The 24768-nt window shown below is 28.1% G+C and overlaps 1 protein-coding gene and 2 long non-coding RNA genes across 3 annotated transcripts; all 3 read right to left on the reverse strand.

Moving 5' to 3' along the window:
- Positions 1–1426: 1426 nt before the first annotated feature.
- LOC113784390 (uncharacterized) lies at positions 1427–5048 on the reverse strand. The gene is made up of 2 exons (XR_012163034.1): positions 2424–5048; positions 1427–1677 (listed from the first exon to the last, which is right to left on the reverse strand). It is a non-coding gene; the product is annotated as an uncharacterized lncRNA (long non-coding RNA).
- A 5968-nt stretch (positions 5049–11016) lies between these two features.
- On the reverse strand, positions 11017–17146 carry LOC113784391 (uncharacterized). Its single transcript, XR_003470427.2, has 3 exons — positions 16187–17146; positions 12341–15491; positions 11017–11600 (listed from the first exon to the last, which is right to left on the reverse strand). It is a non-coding gene; the product is annotated as an uncharacterized lncRNA (long non-coding RNA).
- A 5997-nt stretch (positions 17147–23143) lies between these two features.
- On the reverse strand, positions 23144–24588 carry LOC105852999 (uncharacterized). Its single transcript, XM_012719962.3, has 2 exons — positions 24421–24588; positions 23144–23675 (listed from the first exon to the last, which is right to left on the reverse strand). The coding sequence occupies exons 1-2, from the start codon at positions 24542–24544 to the stop codon at positions 23284–23286; spliced, it is 516 nt and encodes a 171-aa protein (XP_012575416.1). The 5' UTR covers positions 24545–24588; the 3' UTR covers positions 23144–23283.
- Positions 24589–24768: the final 180 nt, after the last annotated feature.

Raw genomic sequence — 24768 nt, forward strand, 5'->3', positions numbered from 1 at the left:
ATGGCACATCAGATTTTTGTTGTGGTGACAATAATTGAATGAAATGACACAATATCAGATGATGTGTTACAGTACTATTTAGGAGTCTATTTTAATATATTATTAGACTATTACCCATGTTTTGCATGGGGTTTAAATTTTTTTGAATACGATATAAATAATTTATTAATGTATTAATTTTATAAATAGGTAAGGTTATAGGAAGAATACATCATATTGAAAAAAATTATAGAGTTTTTAATTAAATAAGAATTTTTACTCTAGAAATAATATGAGAAAAACAATGTTTTGCAGAAATTTAATCATAAAAACTTAACAATTTTTTTAGAGATGAAAAAATTATTAATAATCAAAGTAGAACTAATCACCATTTTACAACTGTTCCGGGTCTATAATATTAACTATGATTTAAGTGAATATATATATATATATATATATATATATATATATATATATATTTTATAATCACAAACTCTATTTTTATGAAAGTATATAAGTTATCTGAATAAAAAAAAGGATATAAATTATGTGGAAATTATTAAAATTGTGAAATGATAGTGTAATTGGAGGCTCTGATTTTTCTTTTTAACACTGGTGTTAGCCTTGAGAATTCTTCACAAGCATTCAAAATTGTGACCAACTAGGTTTTCTCTTGGGTAGAAAAAATCCAAGAGTCTTGACTGTAGGATTTCGTTCTTTTATTTACACAACTACTTGTTTGTTTGGAATCGTAATGACTATGTTTTTATTGTGGAAGTCAATAAAAGAAAATTTATTATTTGGTTTAGATCAAATAATTATTTTATTTTAGCCTTGTTTTAAATAATAATAATAATCCACATTTTTCATGTTTGTAATTTCGTTAATAATAGTTTGAATTAAATCAGAATGTTACAATATCTATTACTAAAACTTTTACCAACGAGTTTCTAAATTGTTTGAAGTTTTGTATATAAGATCATCAACATAATTCAAGAATATTCAACAATTGGATTGATTTAATTTAATTCGTCTTCTTCAAAGAGGTATTGAAGGTGTAAGTTTGTAATGTTTGACATCTGATATATATCAATATATCATTACCCAAATATTGATATGAACTATATATAACTCAAGTTTTGATGTATATATATGGCAAGTTATAAGTATAATGTCTACTTTCACCCTTTTATTTATACAGTTAATATATAAATTTTTGCATGCTATATTAATACATGGGAAATATTAAAGAAAGTTTATCTTCTTCGTCACATTTGTAAACTTCATTTTTTTTTTCATTATTTTTAATTTGTAATTGTATTTTTATTATCATTTTTGAAAACTTTATCTTCCTTGTCACTTTTAAAAACATTCTCTTTCTCCTCATTCTTTAAAACTTTGTTTTTCTCTTCATTATTTGAAATTTTGTCTTCCTTGTCATTTCTGGAAACTTTATCTTTCTTATCAGTTATGGAAACTTTATCTTCCTCATTACTTTTGGAAACTTTATCTTCTTCATCAAATAAATGATTTAGAAATTTTCGGCTTTGATGAATAGATTTAGCAACATTCTTCTTTATCAAATTTGCACGGAAAGTCATCCGATCAGCTTCAGCTTCTAGAAGTGTCACTTCATGCATCAGGCCAGCATAACTATGCACAGTTGTCATTGGGGTTTCCATATTGTGTTTAAAATATCTATTGGAGAATGCATTATATCAAGAAATGTAAAAGTGAAATAAAAATTTATATATAAACCTTATAAGTATGATTTTCTAACTTCTTAAAAAATCGTATACCTTAATAAAAGTTTGAGGTCTGAATATAATTTTAGTTCATGCAGTTATATTATTTTTTGGTTTTAGTCCTTCTAAGTGTTTCTGTTTGATTTTAATCTCAGCAAATTTTAAAAAATCTATATTTAGTCTTTGAGCTCAAATGTGATCCTATAGTGTCGTACCATGTGATCCCATAAACTAACTTAAGAATTTGAAACGACATTTTTTATATCTGCAAGGACTTAATTCAAAAAAAAAAAAACTTATAAGAGTTAAAATAAAAAACAATACAATTTCAAGAACTAAAATCATATTGAAATCAAATAATTATAAAGTTATAAGTTTAATATTAATATTATTTTAATAAGTTTAATTTGAGGGTCTTAGTTTTATAATAATATCATTTTTATTTTATTTTAGAAGAAATGGTAAATTCCATCATAATTAACACACGCAGCTCTGCAGTCTTAGGTTAAAATCTGAGACAAAATGTTTAACCTAACATTCTTTCCATTTACCCATTGAACTAGAACTTAAGTACTATATTAATTTCATTTTAATATGTCTCATTAGAATGTGTCTTATATTTATACATGTATTGAATCATAATTTTTAAAACATGTGAATTTGACGTAGAAAAATACATTATAGTCTAGCATGACTTACAAATAATTGTAGGAGGAGGAGGTGGAGGTGGAGGTGGAGGTGGAGGAGGAAGAAGAGGAACTTGATCTAGAACTTGAGAAGAGAGAATAATAAAAAATCCCAAACCAAGAAACATATATGAATTTGAGTAAGCCATGTCACTTCTTTGGAGGATTACAATGCAATGTTGCCAAATAATAAAGTAGTATTCTCTATGTATATGGAAAGAAGATGTCCTTTTTTTGGGCCAAGAGTCAAATTTCAAATTAAATTAAGGCAAACCTTTTGGCAAAAGCAACTTCAAAAGGACATGTAAATATTGATATAGAAATTACGATTTAAAACGTAACACTTATTTAGATAGTGTCCGTTCAAATTTAATTTTTTTAATTCAGCTATGAATTTTTTTTGTTTTTGTTTTCAATTAAGTTAAAATTTTATTAAAGAAACAAAAAGATGGGGACTTAAATTTAATTTAGGAATAAAAAAAACACCAAAAAAAAAAAATTCTCCAATCAAGCAAGTTTTCTTGTCCTTGGGTAAAAATAATATAATATAGTTTCGATTGCATATTCTCTTTTATTGTCTAAAAAATAATCTTTGTAAATATGGACAGACTGTATTTTCCTTATTCGGCCTCCGTGTTGATCATTGAAAAAAATGGACATCGTTTTTTGATTATTCTCATTGAAACTTTGAAGAAGCTTTACTCATATTCTCTTTTAAGAAACAATCACATTTTCTTATTTAGACGGACTATATTTTCCTTTTTCGACCTCCGTATTCATCATTGGAAAAAATGATATTGTTAGATTCCTCTCGTCGAAACTTTTAAGAAGCTCTACTGATTCGCATATTTTGATAAAGTTGACGTCAGATCTTGTCAGTGCCTCGACGCGTCAGTGATACTATATCTAACTATCGATTTGGTGTCGTTTTTATCTTCGTTCTTACTGCTAAATTTTTAGTTAATTATGTAACTTTGATTTTATGCTCCGCTTGATTTACCAGACCGATTTTTGTGATCCTATGAATTCTTCGCTGATTTCAGAGACATTCAGACACATCTATTGCACGTTGTAGGGCTGGCGTTGCTTGGAACTTTTGGTGATTCACATATTTTATGAAAGTGTCAATTAATGTATGATGTGAGCGTGAGTTTGAATTCATGAGTTTAAAATAAGTCAATGGAACGGAAAATTCGTATTTCCCACAAATCATCTTAAGACTTACTACATGTGACTGAAGCCCTTTGTTTAATAATTGACTAACGAGAACACTTAAAAGTTAGTGAGCTTAAAATATGAGTTAGAAACTTTTATAGGGTGTGTTAGTCCAAAATGGGTTTTTGGTACAATCCTCTGGTAGATGTTTTAAGATAACAAAAACAAACAAATAAAGAATAATCATAATGCATCTGTATTTGCAAAGTGTGCATATTAAGTTAGAACACAAAGAGTTATATTAATGACTATTCATCTTAGAGTAGCAAAAGATCCAAGTAAAATAGAGACAATAATCTAAATGTTTCTTATATACAGACTATTATATCCTAATATACAAGTAACTATGTCTACTATGGGAGGAAGATGTAATATTGCAAGTATTAGTTCAAAGTCAAATGTTACCTTGATTTAAGTTATATCCTCTGGTGATTGGACGAAGACAAAGGAACAACAAGACTCTACTTCATTCAATTTGTTTGATTTTGACGCAAGTGTTGTAACACACGCTTCCAACGACGCAAAGCAATATTGCGTTTTGACTGACTCTTATAACGCAAGCAATGTTCTAGTTCTAGTGACTCTAAAAATACATGATACATTATGTTTCAGTTATTCTCAGCTCGTCTACCTCTGATACGATTGATAAAGCAAGTAATCAATTGCCTTTAATAAGCTTGACAAACGAGTGATTCTCTGCCACTGATAATCATTTCAAGTTTCTGATCATATAACTCTAACTTATGTCGTATGCACTGAAGGAAATCAATGATATAAAAGAAGTAAACGCTATGATGAAATTCAACATTCAAAAGAAGTCGAAGCAATTGTGCTTCCTTTGATCAACATCTTGAATCTACTACTTGTTCATATATCTAGTTCTCTCACACTTGTACTGATAAATGACTTGATCTATAACATACTCTCAATGAGAGTTAGAATCCGAAAAACAAACTTTGTGTCAAATCAGACACAAACTAAAACTGATGTAAATTAGCCCGATAGTGACAACAACCTTCTCACCCCTAAGAGGTACGTGAAAAGGTACCACGACTCTCGTGAACCTCAATGGCAAGATGCCATAAGTTGAAGAAGGTTTTGATGAAGACAATCTGGAGAGGCTAGAGAAAAATACTAAAAGCCTAAAAAGGCAGAGTAAAGAATACCTTTATGCTATATATGGAAATAATGGATTAAGTCCTCGACTTTACTGAGGTAAAATCTTTTTGAAAGGGAGAAATAGAAATAGGAACAATTTGTTGTGAACTATTATAAAAATATACGTCTCCTTTATCTTCTTCTATTTTTCGCATCTTATTTATTTATTTATTTATTTATTTATTTATTATTCAACCTTACTCTGCCTAATCCTTTTTTATAAAAGTAACTTGCATGTTTTGAGTAACCCATGTCACTTCTTGTAGTATTACAACAATGCAATATTGCTAAATAATAAAGTAGTATTCTCTATGTATATGGAAAGAAGATGTCCTTTTTTTGGGCCAAGAGTCAAATTTCAAATTAAATTAAGGCAAACCTTTTGGCAAAAGCAACTTCAAAAGGACATGTAAATATTGATATAGAAATTACGATTTAAAACGTAACACTTATTTAGATAGTGTCCGTTCAAATATAATTTTTTAATTCAGCTATGATTTTTTTTTTTCAATTAAGTTAAATTTTTTGTTAAAGAAACAAAAAGATGGGGACTTGAATTTAATTTAGGAATAAAAAAAAACCAAAAAAATTTTCTCCAATCATGCATGTTTTCTTGTCCTTGGGTAAAAATAATATAATATAGTTTCGGTATGCATATTCTCTTTTATTGTCTTAAAAATAATCTTTGTAAAAATGGACGGACTGTATTTTTTTTTTCGGCCTATGTGTTGATCATTGAAAAAAATGGACATCGTTTTTTGATTTTTCTCGTTGAAACTTTGAAGAAGCTATACTCATATTCTCTTTTAAGAAACAATCACATTTTCTTATTTAGACGGACAATACTTTCCTTTTTCGACTTCCGTATTCATCATTGGAAAAAAATGATATCGTTTTTGGATTCCTCTCGTCGAAACTTTCAATCAGCTCTACTGATTCGCATATTTCGATAAAGTTGACGTCGGATCTTGTCAGTGCTTCGACGCATCGGTGATACTTTATCTAACTATCGATTTGGTGTCGTTTTTATCTTCGTTTTTATTCCTAACTTTTTAGTTAATTATGTTACTTTAATATTATGCTCCGCTTGATTTCATGAGTGTAAAATAATGTCAATCAAACGTGAAAATCGTATTTCCCACAAATCATCTTAAGACTTGTTAGATGTGAGTGAAGCCCTTTGTATAATAATTGACTAACGAGAACACTTAAAATTTGGTGAGCTTAAACTATGAGTTAGAAACTTTAATAGGGTGTGTTAGTGCAAAATGGGATTTCGCTACAATCCTCTGATAGATATTTTAAGATAACAAAAACAAACAAATAAAGAATAATCATCTCGTGTCTGTATTTGCATAGTGTGCATATTAAGTTAGAACACAAAGAGTTATATTAATGACTATTCATATTAGAGTAGCATAAGTTCTAAGTAAAATAGAGACAATAATCTAAGTGTTTCTTATGCACAAAGAATATTATATCCTATTACACAAGTAACTATGTCTACTATTGGAGGAAAACGTAATATTGCAAGTATTAGTTCAAAGTCAAATGTTACCTTGATTTAAGTTATATCCTCTGGTGATTGTACGAAGACTGAGGAACAACAAGACTCTACTTCATTCAATTTGTTTGATTTTGACGCAAGTGTTGTAACACACGCTTCCAACGACGCAAAGCAATGTTGTGTTTTGACTGACTCTTATAACACAAGCAATGTTCTAGTTCTAGTGACTCTATAAATACATGATACATTATGTTTCAGCTATTCTCGGCTCGTCTACCTCTGATACGATTGATAAAGCAAGTAATCAATTGCCTCTAATAAGCTTGACAAGCGAGTGATTCTCTGCCACTGATAATCATTTCAAGTTTCTGATCATATAATTCTAACTTATGTCGTATGCACTGAAGGAAATCAATGATATAAAAGAAGTAAATGCTATGATGAAATTCGACATTCCAAAGAAGACGAAGCAATTGTGCATCATCTGATCAACATCTAGAATCTACTACTTGTTCATATATCTTGTTTTCTGACACTTGTACTGATAGAGGAGTTGATCTGTAACACCCTCTCAATTAGAGTTAGAATTCGAAAAACAAACTTTGTGTCAAATCAGACAACAACCTTCTCACCCCTAAGAGGTACGTGAAAAGGTACCACGACTCTCATGAATCTTAATGGCAAGATGCCAGAAAGTTGAAGAAGGTTTTGATGGAGACAACCTGTAGAGGCTAGAGAAAAATACTAAAAGCCTAAAAAGGCAGAGTAAAGAATACTTTTATGTTATTTATGGAAATAGTGGATTAAGTCATCGACTGTGCTAAGGTAAAATCTCTTTGTAAAGGGAGTGCTAGATATAGGAACTATTTGTTGTGAACTATTATAAAAATATGTCTCTTTTATCTTCTTCTATTTTTCGCATCTTATTTATTTATTTATTTATTTATTTATTTATTTATTTATTATTCAACCTTACTCTGTCTAAACCTTTTTTTATAAAAGTAAGTTGCATGTTTTGATAAAGAACAATTTGTGTAAGGATGTCTAAATAGCCTTCAAAAATGGCAAACACAATTCAAACTCACGTGTCTTGTATTTTCCAACTACTTCAATTGGTATCAGAGCTCAGTCTTTTGATTTAGAACTTTACCGTGTAAGAGTAAAGAATATCTCTCATAACATCAAAGTCTTCACTGAATCAAGATGTGCCCAAAAAAATATCTTTCATAACATCAGTGTCTTCACACTTTCTATTCCGACACACATATTTTTCATCTTCAATTAACGTGAATAAATGTTGCATCTTTGTTCTATTACCTCTCACGTTCAATCGAATCATACTCCTCTATTTATATATTTATGATATTTTAGTAACATTACTCTTATCTCGGTCTTTCAATGAGAGTAATATGTGTCTCGATGCTCCATTATATTTTGTTAAGTCATGAACATGCTTTCTTTCTTCTTCATCTAAGCGTCCAACATATGCATGCCCCTCCAAAGTATCAGGTAATTCATGGATGTGAATTCCACAAATTACTTTAACTATCCATCCTGAACCATCTTTTAATGGTTTTGATCTAAGCTTGAAAGGACAATCACACTTTTTTGTTGAACTTCGAGTTGAAGTAGCAGCACACTTGTATTTTCTCCCTTTGTCACAAATTAATAGTAATTTATTTCTCCTTACTCTCTCTCCCGTCTCTATATCTGATCTTCTGATAATAACAATAACATTAATTTTTATACCGATTTCTTTTACCCAATTCACAACAGCATCCCTTGTATCAAATATCTGAAATAAAATAAATTATAATTAATAACAATAATATATTTTTACAATATTAATTATATTTATTCTTACCTGATATGTGTCAAAAATATTTGTAGTATCGACGCATGTTTTATCCATTAATAGTAATAGTTTATCCATATCCGTTAACATTTAAAATAAATTAATAAAATTCAAAAAACTTAAAAATAAATTTTAAAAAATAGTTATGTACCGAAAAACTTGTATATGAAGTTTTCCGGAAGCCAATTTTGTACCGGATAACTTGTCAATTAAGTTTTCCGGTACACAACTTTTCCCTTTTGTACCGGAAAACTTCGTTTTATGTTTTCCGGAATATACCTTACGTACCCGAAATCTTATTACAAGTATTCCGATAGTTACCAGAAAAATTGAACATACCGGAAAACTTTTTTACGACTCCGGAAATAAAAAAAGGGTGAAAAAAATTTACCTTAGATTGTGTGAAATCATAAAAAAATAATTGAGGGTATTTTTGACATTTTAATTTTTTTTTTTGGGGTTACATGATAAATTTTACATGAGTAAAACAGGCTGTAAGACCCAACACACGAGAGTCTAGTATGTGTCTTTTGCAGGAATAGAGGTGTAATGAGCAATTTCGCAGGTGTAGGAAAGAGAAAGTCCAACAAGTAATAGCCTAAAGTAATATGCATAAGTAGAAAATAGGGGTGTAAACAGTCGTTTTGTCCAAAATTCATTTTTCTAGTATTTCTAAAAGCCTACAATAAATAAATAGTTTATTTTACTTTTCTAGAAACTTTTCTCCAAAATACTCATTTTAACATAATATTATCTATCCTTAAAATAATAAATCGAATTTTAACCAAAACGCTCATATTCAAAATAATAACTATAATTACTACTATAACATCTTTCAAAATAATCACATAAAAAAACATTATCTTTATAGAATAGTCAAAATGATAAAATAAATAAAAATAAATATGTGCAACTATATAAAAATAAAGAAAATAAATATTAAAAATATTAATATATCAAGATAATTATTTGTAAAATAAATAATTAAAATAACATATGTTTATAAATAATTAAATATGTGCACACTTAACATCAGTCAAACATACAAGAAAATATCACATTAACTGCGAACACACATATACATGTAGAGTCGCCTAAAATCTTATTCTTTAAAATATTTACACTAAAATACTATTATTTATAGAAAAAAATATAAAAATATATAAAATTATAAAATATTATATTTGTTATTTATATCACTTATTTATTCAAATATATACAAAATTAGCGTATCATAGAAAGCTCCCATATAATGAAAGTTAGTCACAAGATTTATCCACATATATTCTAAAATAGTTTTAACACCAAATTAATTATCCAAAATTCTATTTCATTAAGAAAATATTTATTATAAAATTTGGGGTATTACAACACGTAACTTAATTCATAATAAAATATAAGCACAATTTGTTCAAAAGTATTTGCACCAAATGTATACACAATAATTGATCATAAAGATATCATAACATATTATAGTTAGAATTAAAACTCAAATATATAAACATTAATTATAAAAAGCACGTAAAATAAATATAAAAAGAATAAAAAATTAGATGCTAGAAATTACAAAATTGTCCCCAATCAATCTAAACAACTTATAAATAGAAAAGTTGCATAGAGACCAAAGTTTATGTGTCATTGTCTTCCAATTTCCAAATAAACATAAGCAATATATGATACAAAATAACTTCCACAAATTGTTGTCATTTATATATTTAAGCATTGAAAGGACCAATATATTAATTGGAGTTAAAACCATAGAAAAATTATTACCAATAATGATGGCACATGAATAGTTATATATAATATTACATATGGCACATCAAATTTTTGTTGTGGTGACAATTATTGAATGAAATGACACAATATCAGATGATGTGTTACAATAGTATTTAGGAGTCTATTTTAATATATTATTAGACTATTACCCATGTTTTGCATGGGGTTTAAATTTTTTTGAATAAGATATAAATAATTTATTAATGTATTAATTTTGTAAATATGTAAGGTTATAAGAAGAATACATCATATTGAAAAAAAATTATAGAGTTTTTAATTAAATAAGAATTTTTACTCTAGAAATAATATGATAGAAACAATGTTTTGCAAAAATTTAATCATAAAAACTTAACAATTTTTTTAGAGATGAAAAAATTATTACTAATCAAAGTAGAACTAATCACCATTTTACAACTGTTCCGGGTCTATAATATTAACTATGATTTAAGAGAAAATTTATATATTTGATAATCACAAACTCTATTTTTATGAAAGTATATAAGTTATCTGAATAAAAAAAAAGGATATAAATTATGTGGAAATTATTAAAATTGTAAAACGATAGTGTAATTGGAGGCTCTGATTTGTCTTTTTAACACTGGTGTTAGCCTTGAGAATTTTTCACAAGCATTCAAAATTGTGACCAACTAGGTTTTCTCTTGGGTAGAAAAAACCCAAGAGTCTTGACTTTAGGATTTCGTTCTTTTATTTACACAACTACTTGTTTGTTTGTAATTAATTGTAATGACTATGTTTTTATTGTGGAAGTCAATAAAAGAAAATTTATTATTTGGTTTAGATCAAATAATTATTTTATTTTAGCCTTGTTTTAAATAATAATAATCCACATTTTTCACGTTTGTAATTTCATTAATAATAGTTTGAATTAAATCAGAATGTTACAATATCTATTACTAAAACTTTTACCAACGAGTTTCTAAATTGTTTGAAGTTTTGTATATAAAATCATCTACATAATTCAAGATTATTCGACAAATTGGATTGATATAATTTAATTCATCTTCTTCAAAGTATTAAAGGTGTAAGTTTGTAATGTTTGACATCTGATATCAATATATCATTACCCAAATATTGATATGAACTATATATAACTCATGTTTTGATGTATATATATGGCAAGTTATAAGTATAATGTCTACTTTCACCCTTTTATTTATACAGTTAATATATACATTCTTGCATGCTATTAATACATGGGAAATATTAAAGAAAGTTTATCTTCTTCGTCACATTTGTAAACTTCATTTTTTTTTCATTATTTTTAATTTGTAATTGTATTTTTATTATCATTTTTGAAAACTTTATCTTCCTTGTCACTTTTAAAAACCTTCTCTTTCTCCTTATTTTTTAAAACTTTGTTTTTCTCTTCATTATTTGAAATTTTGTCTTCCTTGTCATTTCTGGAAACTTTATCTTCCTTATCAGTTATGGAAACTTTATCTTCCTCATTACTTTTGGAAACTTTATCTTCTTCATCAAATAAATGATTTAGAAATTTACGGCTTTGATGAATAGATTTAGCAACATTCTTCTTTATCAAATTTGCACGGAAAGTCATCCGATCAGCTTCAGCTTCTAGAAGTGTCACTTCATGCATCAGGCCAGCATAACTATGCACAGTTGTCATTGGGGTTTCCATATTGTGTTTAAAATATCTATTGGAGAATGCATTATATCAAGAAATGTAAAAGTGAAATAAAAATTTATATATAAACCTTATAAGTATGATTTTCTGACTTCTTAAAAAATCGTATACCTTAATAAAAGTTTGAGGTCTGAATATGATTTTAGTTCATGCAGTTATATTATTTTTTGGTTTTAGTCATTCTAAGTGTTTTTGTTTGATTTTAATCTCAGCAAATTTTAAAAAGTTTATATTTAGTCCTTGAGATCAAATGTGATCCTATAATGTCGCACCATGTGATCCCATAAACTAACTTAAGAATTTAAAACGACATTTTTTATATTTGCAAGGACTTAATTCAAATAAAAAAAAACTTATAAGAGTTAAAATAAAATATAATACAATTTCAGGATCTAAAATTGAAACCAAATAATTATAAAGTTATAAGTTTAATATTAATATTATTTTAATAAGTTTAATTTGAGGGTCCTAGTTTTATAATAATATCATTTTTATTTTATTTTAGAAGAAATGGTAAATTCCATCATAATTAACACACGCAACTCTGAAGTCTTAGGTTAAAATCTAAGACAAAATGTTTAACCTAACATTATTTCCATTTACCCATTGAACTAGAACTTAAGTACTATATTAATTTCATTTTAATATGTTTCATTAGAATGTGTGTTATATTTATACATATATTGAATCATATTTTTTTAAACATGTGCATTTGCGTAGAAAAATACATTATAGTCTAGCATGACTTACAAATAATTGTAGGAGGAGGAGGTGGAGGTGGAGGAGGAAGAAGAAGAGGAACTTGAGCTAGAACTTGAGAAGAGAGAATAATAAAAAGTCCCAAACCAAGAAACACGTATGAATTTGAGTAAGCCATGTCACTTCTTGGAGGATTACAATGCAATGTTGCTAAATAATAAAGTAGTATTCTCTATATATATGGAAGGAAGATGTCCTTTTTTTGGGCCATGAGTCAAATTTCAAATTAAATTAAGGCAAACCTTTTGGCAAAAGCAACTTCAAAAGGACATGTAAATATTGATATAGAAATTACGATTTAAAACGTAACACTTATTTAGATAGTGTCCGTTCAAATTTAATTTTTTAATTTAGCTATGAATTTTTTTGTTTTTGTTATTAATTAAGTTAAAATTTTATTAAAGAAACAAAAAGATGGGGACTTAAATTTAATTTAGGAATAAAAAAAACACCAAAAAAAAAAAAATTTCTCCAATCAAGCAAGTTTTCTTGTTCTTGGGTAAAAATAATATAATATAGTTTCGGTTGCATATTCTCTTTTATTGTCTAAAAAATAATCTTTGTAAAAATGGACGGACTTAATTTTCTTTTTTGGCCTTCGTGTTGATCATTGAAAAAAATGGACAGCGTTTTTTGATTCTTCTCGTTGAAACTTTGAAGAAGCTCTACTCATATTCTCTTTTAAGAGACAATCACATTTTCTTATTTAGACGGACTATATTTTCCTTTTTCGACCTCCGTATTCATCATTGGAAAAAAAATGATATCGTTTTTGGATTCCTCTCGTCGAAACTTTCAAGAAGCTCTACTGATTCGCATAATTCGATAAAGTTGACGTCAGATCTTGTATGTGCCTCGGCGCGTCAGTGATACTTTATCTAACTATCTGTTTGGTGCCGTTTTTATCTTCGTTCTTACTCCTTAATTTTTAGTTAATTATGTAACTTTGATTTTATGCTCTGCTTGTTTTTCCAGTCGTATTTTGGTGATCCTATGAATTCTTCGTTGATTTCAGACACATTCAGACACATCTATTGCACGTTGTAGGGCTGGCGTTGGTGTGGAACTTTTGGTGATTCACATATTTTACTAAAGTGTCAATTAATGTATGATGTGAGCTTGAGTTTGAATTCATGAGTGTAAAATAAGTCAATGGAACGTAAACATCGTATTTCCCACAAATCATCTTAAGACTTACTACATGTGACTGAAGTCCTTTGTATAATAATCGACTAACGAGAACACTTAAAATTTAGTGAGTTTAAAATATGAGTTAGAAACTTTTATAGGGTGTGTTAGTCCAAAATGGGTTTTTGCTACAATCCTCTGGTAGATGTTTTAAGATAACAAAAACAAACAAATAAAGAATAATCGTCATGCATCTGTATTTGCAAAGTGTGCATATTAAGTTAGAACACAAAGAGTTATATTAATGACTATTCATCTTAGAGTAACATAAGTTCCAAGTAAAATAGAGACAATAATCTAAGTGTTTCTTATATACAGACTATTATATCCTAATATACAAGTAACTATGTCTACTATTGGAGGAAGACATAATATTGCAAGTATTAGTTCAAACTCAAATGTTACCTTGATTTAAGTTATATCCTCTGGTGATTGGACGAAGACAGAGGAATAACAAGACTCTACTTCATTCAATTTGTTTGATTTTGACCAAAGTGTTGTAACACACGCTTCCATCGACGCAAAGCAATGTTGCGTTTTGACTGACTCTTATAACACAAGCAATGTTCTAGTTCTAGTGACTCTAAAAATACATGATACATTATGTTTCAGTTAATCTCAGCTCGTCTACCTCTAATACGATTGATAAAGCAAGTAATCAATTGCCTTTAATAAGCTTGACAAACGAGTGATTCTCTGCACTGAAGGAAATCAATGATATAAAAGAAGTAAATGCTATGATGAAATTCAACATTCCAAAGAAGACGAAGCAATTGTTTTTCCTTTGATCAACATCTTGAATCTACTACTTGTTCATATATCTAGTTCTCTCACACTTGTAATAATATAGGACTTGATCTATAACATACTCTCAATGAGAGTTAGAATCCGAAAAACAAACTTTGTGTCAAATCAGACACAAACTAAAACTGATGTAAATTAGCCCGATAGTGGCAAAAACCTTCTCACCCCTAAGAGGTACGTGAAAAGGTACCACGACTCTCGTGAACCTCAATCGCAAGATGCCATAAAGTTGAAGAAGATTTTGATTAAGACAACCTGGAGAGGCTAGAGAAAAATACTAAAAGCCTAAAAAGGTAGAGTAAATAATACTTTTATGCTATATATGGAAATAGTGGATTAAGTCCCCGACTTTACTGAAGTAAAATCTCTTTGTAAAGGGAACTAGAAATAGGAACAATTTGTTGTGAACTATTATAAAAATATACGTCTCATTTATCTTCTTCTATTTTTCGCATCTTATTTATTTATTTATTATTCAAACTTATTCTGCCTAATCCGTTTTTATAAAAGTAAGTTGCATGTTTGGGGTAACCCATGTCACTTCTTGGAGTATTACAACAATGCAATATTGCTAAATAATAAAGTAGTATTCTCTATATATATATGGAATTAAGATGTCCTTATTTTGTGCCAAGAGTCAAATTTCAAATTAAATTAAGGCAAACCTTTTGGCAAAAGCACCTTCAAAAGGACATGTAAATATTGATATAGAAATTACGATTTAAAACGTAACACTTATTTAAGATAGTGTCCGTTCAAATTTAATTTTTTAATTCAGCTATGATTTTTTTTTCAATTAAGTTAAATTTTTTGTTAAAGAAACAAAAAGATGGGGACTTGAATTGAATTTAGGAATAAAAAAAAAACCAAAAAAAAATTTCTCCAATCAAGCAAGTTTTCTTGTCCTTGGGTAAAAATAATATAATATAGTTTCGGTATGCATATTCTCTTTTATTGTCTTAAAAATTATCTTTGTAAAAATGGACGGACTGTATTATCCTTTTTTGGCCTCCGTGTTGATCATTGAAAAAAATGGACATCGTTTGTTGATTCTTCTCGTTGAAACTTTGAAGAAGCTCTACTCATATTCTCTTTTAAGAAACAGTCACATTTTCTTATTTGGACGGACTGTATTATCCTTTGTCGGCCTCTGTATTCACCATTGGAAAAAAAGGATATCATTTTTGGATTCCTCTCGTCGAAACTTTCAAGAAGCTCTACTTATTCACACATTTAGATAAAGTTGACGTCGAATCTTGTCAGTGCTTCGACGCGTCGGTGATACTTTATCTAACTATCGATTTGGTGTCGTTTTTATCTTCGTTTTTATTCCTAAATTTTTAGTTAATTATGTAACTTTTATTTTATGCTCCGCTTGATTTCATGAGTGTAAAATAATGTCAATCAAACGTAAAAATCGTATTTCCCACAAATCATCTTAAGACTTGTTAGATGTGAGTGAAGCCCTTTGTATAATAATTGACTAACGAGAACACTTAAAATTTAGTGAGCTAAACTATGAGTTAGAAACTTTAATAGGGTGTGTTAGTGCAAAATGGGATTTCGCTACAATTCTCTGGTAGATGTTTTAAGATAACAAAAACAAATAAATAAAGAATAATCATCTCGTATCTGTATTTGCAAAGTGTGCATATTAAGTTAGAACACAAAGAGTTATATTAATGACTATTCATATTAGAGTAGCATAAGTTCCAAGTAAAATAGAGACAATAATCTAAATGTTTCTTATAGACAAAGAATATTATATCCTAATATACAAGTAACTATGTCTACTATATGAGGAAGACGTAATATTGCAAGTATTAGTTCAAAGTCAAATGTTACCTTGATTTAAGTTATATCCTCTGGTGATTGTATGAAGACAAAGGAACAACAAGACTCTACTTCATTAAATTTGTTTGATTTTGACGCAAGTGTTGTAACACACGCTTCCAGCGATGCAAAGCAATGTTGTGTTTTGACTGACTCTTATAACGCAAGCAATGTTCTAGTTCTAGTGACTCTAGAAATACATGATACATTATGTTTCAGTTATTCTTAGCTCGTCTACCTCTGATACGATTAATAAAGCAAGTAATCAATTGCCTTTAATAAGCTTGACAAACGAGTGATTCTCTGTACTGATGGAAATCAATGATATAAAAGAAGTAAACGCTATGATGAAATTCAACATTCCAAAGAAGACGAAGCAATTGTGTTTCCTTTGATCAACATCTTAAATCTACTACTTGTTCATATATCTAGTTCTCTCACACTTGTACTGATATAAGACTTGATCTATAACATACTCTCAATGAGAGTAAGAATCCGAAAAACAAACTATGTGTCAAATCAGACACAAACTAAAACTGATGTAAATTAGCCCGATAGTGGCAACAACCTTCTCACCCCTAAGAGGTACGTGAAAAGGTACCACGACTCTCGTGAACCTCAATGGCAAGATGCCATAAGTTGAAGAAGGTTTTGATGAAGACAATTTGGAGAGGCTAGAGAAAAATACTAAACGCCTAAAAAGGCAGAGTGAAGAATACCTTTATGCTATATATGGAAATAGTGGATTAAGTCCTCGACTTTACTGAGGTAAATTCTTTTTGTAAGGGAGAAATAGAAATAGGATCAATTTTTTGTGAACTATTATAAAAATATACGTCTCCTTTATCTTCTTCTATTTTTCGCATCTTATTGATTTATTTTTTTATTATTCAACCTTCCTCTGCCTAATCGGTTTTTATAAAAGTAAGTTGCATGTTTTGAGTAACCCATGTCACTTCTTGGAGTATTACAACAACGCAATATTGCTAAATAATAAAGTAGTATTCTCTATATATATATGGAAAGAAGATGTCCTTTTTTTGGGCCAAGAGTCAAATTTCAAATTAAATTCAGGCAAACCTTTTGGCAAAAGCAACTTCGAAAGGACATGTAAATATTGATATAGAAATTACGATTTAAAACGTAACACTTATTTAGATAGTGTCCGTTCAAATTAAATTTTTTAATTCAGCTATGATTTTTTTTTCAATTAAGTTTAATTTTTTGTTAAAGAAACAAAAAGATGGGGACTTGAATTTCATTTAGGAATAAAAAAGAACCAAAAAAAATTTCTCCAATCAAGCAAGTTTTCTTGTCCTTGGGTAATAATAATATAATATAGTATCAGTATGCATATTCTCTTTTATTGTCTTAAAAATAATCTTTGTAAAAATGGACGGACTGTATTTTGCTTTTTCGGCCTCTGTGTTGATCATTGAAAAAAATGGACATCGTTTTTTAATTCTTCTCGTTGAAACTTTGAAGAAACTCTACTCATATTCTCTTTTAAGAAACAATCACATTTTCTTATTTGGACGAACTATATTTTCCTTTTTCGACCTCCGTATTCATCATTGGAAAAAAATGATATCGTTTTTGGATTCCTCTCGTCGAAACTTTCAAGAAGCTCTACTGATTCACATATTTCGATAAAGTTGACGTCGGATCTTGTCTGTGCTTCGACGCATCGGTGATACTTTATCTAACTATCAATTTGGTGTCGTTTTTATCTTCGTTTTTATTCCTAAATTTTTAGTTAATTATGTAACTTTAATTTTATGCTCCGCTTGATTTCATGAGTGTAAAATAATGTCAATCAAACGTAAAAATCGTATTTCCCACAAATCATCTTAAGACTTGTTAGATGTGAGTGAAGCCCTTTGTATAATAATTGACTAACGAGAACACTTAAAATTTGGTGAGCTTAAACTATGAGTTAGAAACTTTAATAGGGTGTGTTAGTGCAAAATGGGATTTCGCTACAATCCTCTGGTAGATGTTTTAAGATAACAAAAACAAACAAATAAAGAATAATCATCTCGTATCTGTATTTGCAAAGTGTGAATATTAAGTTAAAACACAAAGAGTTATATTAATGACTATTCATATTAGAGTAGCATAAGTTCTAAGGAATATATTATATCCTAATATACAAGTAACTATGTCTACTATTGGAGGAAGACATAATATTGCAAGTATTAGTTCAAAGTCAAATGTTACCTTGATTTAAGTTATATCCTCTGGTGATTGTACGAAGACAGAGGAACAACAAGACTCTACTTCATTCCATTTGTTTGATTTTGACGCAAGTGTTGTAACACACGCTTCCAACAATGCAAAGCATTGTTGTGTTTTGACTTACTCTTATAACGCAAGAAATGTTTTAGTTCTACTGACTCTATAAATACGTGATACATTATGTTTCAGCTATTCTCAGCTCGTCTACCTCTGATACGATTGATAAAGCAAGTAATCAATTGCCTCTAATAAGCTTGACAAGCGAGTGATTCTCTGCCACTGATAATCATTTCAAGTATCTGATCATATAACTCTAACTTATGTCGTATGCACTGAAGGAAATCAATGATATAAAAGATGTAAACGCTATGATGAAATTCAACTTTCTAAAGAAGACGAAGCAATTGTGCATCATCTGATCAACATCTAGAATCTACTACTTGTTCATATATCTTGTTCTCTCACACTTCTATTGATAGAGGAGTTGATCTATAACACCCTCTCAATGAGAGTTAGAATTCGAAAAACAAACTTTGTGTCAAATCAGACAACAACCTTCTCACCCCTAAGAGGTACGTGAAAAGGTACCACGACTCTCATGAATCTTAATGGCAAGATGCCAGAAAGTTGAAGAAGGTTTTGATGAAGACAACCTGGAGAGGCTAGAGAAAAATACTAAAAGCCTAAAAAGGCAGAGTAAAGAATACTTTTTTGCTATTTATGGAAATATTGGATTAAGTCATCGACTGTGCTAAAGTAAAATCTCTTTGTATAGGGAGTGCTAGATATAGGAACAATTTGTTGTGAACTATTATAAAAATATGTCTCTTTTATCTTCTTCTATTTTTCGCATCTTATTTATTTATTTATTATTCAACCTTACTCTTTCTAAACCTTTTTTTTATAAAAGTAAGTTGCATGTTTTGATAAAGAACAATTTGTGTAAGGAAGTCTAAATAGCCTTCAAAAATGGCAAACACAATTCAAACTCATGTGTCTTGTATTTTCCAACTACTTCAATTGGTATCAGAGCTCGGTCTCTTGATTTAGAACTTTACCGTGTAAGAGTAAAGAATATCTCTCATAACATCAAAGTCTTCACTGAATCAGGATGCACCCAAAAAAATATCTTTTATAACATTAGTGTCTTCACACTTTCTATTCCGACACATATAGTTTTCATCTTCAATTAACGTGAATAAATGTTGCATCTTTGTTCTATTACCTCTCACGTTCAATCGAATCATACTCCTCTATTTATATATTTGTGATATTTTAGTAACATTACTCTTATCTCGGTCTTTCAATGAGAGTAATATGTGTCTCGATGCTCCATTATATTTTGTTAAGTCATGAACATGCTTTCTTTCTTCTTCATTTAAGCGTCCAACATATGCATTCCCCTCCAAAGTATCAAGTAATTCATGGCTGTGAATTCCACAAATTACTTTAACTATCCATCCTGAACCATCTTTTAACGGTTTTGATCTAAGCTTGAAAGGACAATCACACTTTTTTGTTGAACTTCGAGTTGAACTAGCAGCACACTTGTATTTTCTCCCTTTGTCACAAATTAATAGTAATTTATTTTTCCTTCCTCTCTCTCCCGTCTCTATATCTGATCTTCTGATAATAACAATAACATTATTTTTTATACCGATTTCTTTTGCCCAATTCACATCAGCATCCCTTGTATCAAATATCTGAAATAAAATAAATTATAATTAATAACAATAATATATTTTTACATTATTAATTATTTTTATTCATACCTGATATGTGTCAAAAATATTTGTAGTATCGACGCATGTTTTATCCATTAATAGTAATAGTTTATCCATATCCATTAACATTTAAAATAAATTAATGTAATTCAAAAAACTTAAAAATAAATTTTAAAAAATTGTTATGTACCGAAAAACTTGTATATGAAGTTTTCCGGAAGCCAATTCTGTACCGGATAACTTGTCAATTAAGTTTTCCGGTACACAACTTTTTCCTTTTATACCGGAAAACTTCGTTTTATGTTTTGCGGAATATACCTTATGTACCGGAAATCTTATTACAAGTATTCCGATAGTTACCAGAAAAATGGAACCTACCTGAAAACTTTTTTACGACTCCGGAAATAAAAAAAGGGTGAAAAAAATTTACCTTAGATTGTGTGAAATCGTAAAAAAATAATTGAGGGTATTTTTGACATTTTAAATTTTTTTTTGGGGGTACATGATAAATTTTACATGAGTAAAACAAGTTGTAAGACCCAACGCAGGAGAGTCTAGTATGTGTCTTTTGCAGGAATAGAGGTGTAATGAGCAATTTCGCAGGTGTAGGAAAGAAAAAGTCCAACAAGTAATAGCCTAAATTAATATGCATAAGTAGAAAATAGGGGTGTAAACAGTCGTTTTATCCAAAATTCATTTTTCTAGTATTTCTAAAAGCACACAATAAATAAATAGTTTATTTTACTTTTCTAGAAATGTTTCTCCAAAATACTCATTTTAACATAATATTATCTATCCTTAAAATAATAAATCGAATTTTAACCAAAATTCTCATATTCAAAATAATAACTATAATTACTACTATAACATCTTTCAAAATAATCACATAAAAAAACATCATCTTTATAGAATAGTCAAAATGATAAAATAAATAAAAATAAATATGTGCAACTATATAAAAATAAATAAAATAAATATTAAAATTACTAATATATCAAGATAATTATTTGTAAAATAAATAATTAAAATAACATATGTTTTTAAATAATTAAATATGTGCACACTTAACATCAGTCAAACACACAAGAAAATATCACATTAACTGCGAACACACATATACATGTAGAGTCGCCTAAAATCTTATTCTTTAAAATATTTACACTAAAATACTATTATTTATAGAAAAAATATATAAAATTATAAAATATTATATTTGTTATTTATATCACTTATTTATTCAAATATATACAAAATTAGTGTATCATAGAAAGCTCCCATATAATGAAAGTTAGTCACAAGATTTATACACATATATTCTAAAATAGTTTTAACACCAAATTAATTATCCAAAGTTCTATTTCATTATGAAAATATTTATTATAAAATTTGGGGTGTTACAACACTTAACATAATTCATAATAAAATACAAGCACAATTTGTTCAAAAATATTTGCACCAAATGTATACACAATAATTGATCATAAAGATATCGTAACATATTATAGTCAGAATTAAAACTCAAATATATAAACATAAATTATAAAAAGCACGTAAAATAAATATAAAAAGAATAACAAATTAGATGAAAGAAATTACAAAATTGTCCTCAATCAATCTAAACAACTTATAAATAGAAAAGTTGCATAGAGACCAAAGTTTATGTGTCATTGTCTTCCAATTTCCAAATAAACATATGCAATATATGATACAAAATAACTTCCACAAATTGTTGTCATTTATATATTTAAGCATTTATAGGACCAATATATTAATTGGAGTTAAAACCATAGAAAAATTATTACCAATAATGATGGAGCAGCAATGAGTGTCAATTAACTAATATTGATTGTTCCTAAATTTATAACTCATGGCACATGATTAGTTATATATAATATTACATATGGCACATCAGATTTTTGTTGTGGTGACAATAATTGAATGAAATGACACAATATTAGATGATGTGTTACAATAGTATTTAGGAGTCTATTTTAATATATTATTAGACTATTACCCATGTTTTGCATGGGGTTTAAATTTTTTTGAATACGATATAAATAATTTATTAATGTATTAATTTTGTAAATAGGTAAGGTTATAAGAAGAATACATCATATTGAAAAAAATTATAGAGTTTTTAATTAAATAAGAATTTTTACTCTTGAAATAATATGATAAAAACAATGTTTTGCCAAAATTAAATCATAAAAACTTAACAATTTTTTTAGAGATGAAAAAATTATTACTAATCAAAGTAGAACTAATCACCATTTTACAACTGTTCCGGGTCTATAATATTAACTTTGATTTAAGTGAAAATTTATATATTTGATAATCACAAAGTCTATTTTTATGAAAGTATATAAGTTATCTGAATAAAAAAAAAAAGATATAAATTATGTGGAAATTATTAAAATTGTAAAACAATAGTGTAAATGGAGGCTCTGATTTTTCTTTTTAACACTGGTGTTAGCCTTGAGAATTCTTCACAAACATTCAAAATTGTGACCAACTAGGTTTTCTCTTGGGTAGAAAAAACCCAAGAGTCTTGACTTTAGGATTTCGTTCTTTTATTTACACAACTACTTGTTTGTTTGTAATCGTAATAACTATGTTTTTATTGTGGAAGTCAATAAAAGAAAATTTATTATTTGGTTTAGATCAAATAATTATTTTATTTTAGCCTTGTTTTAAATAATAATAATAATCCACATTTTTCATGTTTGTAATTTCGTTAATAATAGTTTGAATTAAATCAGAATGTTACAATATCTATTACTAAAACTTTTACCAACGAGTTTCTAAATTGTTTGAAGTTTTGTATATAAGATCATCAACATAATTCAAGATTATTCGACAATTGGATTGATTTAATTTAATTTGTCTTCTTCAAAGAAGTATTGAAGGTGTAAGTTTGTAATGTTTGACATCTGATAGCAATGTATCATTACCCAAATATTGATATGAACTATATATAACTCAATTTTTGATGTATATATATGGCAAGTTATAAGTATAATGTCTACTTTCACCCTTTTATTTATACAATTAAGATATAAATTTTTCCATGCTATTAATACAGGGGAAATATTAAAGAAAGTTTATCTTCTTCGTCACATTGGTAAACTTCATTTTTTTTCATTATTTTTAATTTGTAATTGTATTTTTATTATCATTTTTGAAAACTTTATCTTCCTTGTCACTTTTAAAAACCTTCTCTTTCTCCTCATTTTTTAAAACTTTTTTTTTCTCTTCATTATTTGAAATTTTGTCTTCCTCGTCATATCTGAAAACTTTATCTTCCTTACTAGTTATGGAAACTTTATCTTCCTCATTACTTTTGGAAACTTTATCTTCTTCATCAAATAAATGATTTAGAAATTTACGGCTTTGATGAATAGATTTAGCAACATTCTTCTTTATCAAATTTGCACGGAAAGTCATCCGATCAGCTTCAGCTTCTAGAAGTGTCACTTCATGCATCAGGCCAGCATAACTATCCACAGTTGTCATTGGGGTTTCCATTGTGTTTATAATATCTATTGGAGAATGCATTATATCAAGAAATGTAAAAGTGAAATAAAAATTTATATATAAACCTTATAAGTATGATTTTCTGACTTCTTAAAAAATCGTATACCTTAATAAAAGTTTGAGGTTTGAATATGATTTTAGTTCATGCAATTATATTATTTTTTGGTTTTAGTCCTTCTAAGTGTTTTTGTTTGATTTTAATCTCAGCAAATTTGAAAAAAGTTATATTTAGTCCTTGAGCTCAAATGTGATCCTATAGTGTCGTACCATGTGATCCCATAAACTAACTTAAGAATTTAAAACGACATTTTTTATATCTGCAAGGACTTAATTCAAATAAAAAAAAACTTATAAGAGTTAAAATAAAAAGCAATACAATTTCAGGAACTAAAATCATATTGAAACCAAATAATTATAAAGTTATAAGTTTAATATTAATATTATTTTAATAAGTTTAATTTGAGGGTCCTAGTTTTATAATAATATCATTTTTATTTTATTTTAGAAGAAATGGTAAATTCCATCATAATTAACACACGCAACTCTGAAGTCTTAGGTTAAAATCTGAGATAAAATGTTTAACCTAACATTATTTCCATTTACCCATTGAACTAGAACTTAAGTACTATATTAATTTCATTTTAATATGTTCATTAGAATGTGTGTTATATTTATACATGTATTGAATCATATTTTTTTAAACATGTGCATTTGACGTAGAAAAATACATTATAGTCTAGCATGACTTACAAATAATTGTAGGAGGAGGAGGTGGAGGTGGCGGAAGAAGAAGAGGAACTTGAGCTAGAACTTGAGAAGAGAGAATAATAAAAAGTCCCAAACCAAGAAACATATATGAATTTGAGTAAGCCATGTCACTTCTTGGAGGATTACAATGCAATGTTGCTAAATAATAAAGTAGTTTTCTCTATATAAATGGAAAGAAGATGTCCTTTTTTTGGGCCAAGAGTCAAATTTCAAATTAAATTAAGGCAAACCTTTTGGCAAAAGCAACTTCAAAAGGACATGTACATATTGATATAGAAATTACGATTTAAAACGTAACACTTATTTAGATAGTTTCCGTTCAAATTTAAT

The sequence above is a fragment of the Cicer arietinum genome, chromosome 5 (genome assembly GCF_000331145.2).
Source record: "Cicer arietinum cultivar CDC Frontier isolate Library 1 chromosome 5, Cicar.CDCFrontier_v2.0, whole genome shotgun sequence".
Classification (NCBI taxonomy): domain Eukaryota; kingdom Viridiplantae; phylum Streptophyta; class Magnoliopsida; order Fabales; family Fabaceae; genus Cicer; species Cicer arietinum.

Coding starts and splice junctions, on each gene's coding strand:
- LOC105852999 (XM_012719962.3), bottom strand. CDS start 24,544: ATGGCTTACTCAAATTCATATATGTTTCTTGGTTTGGGACTTTTTATT. Junction 23,676..24,420: donor TCCTCCTCCTACAATTATTT/GTAAGTCATGCT, acceptor ATTCTCCAATAG/ATATTATAAACACAATGGAA.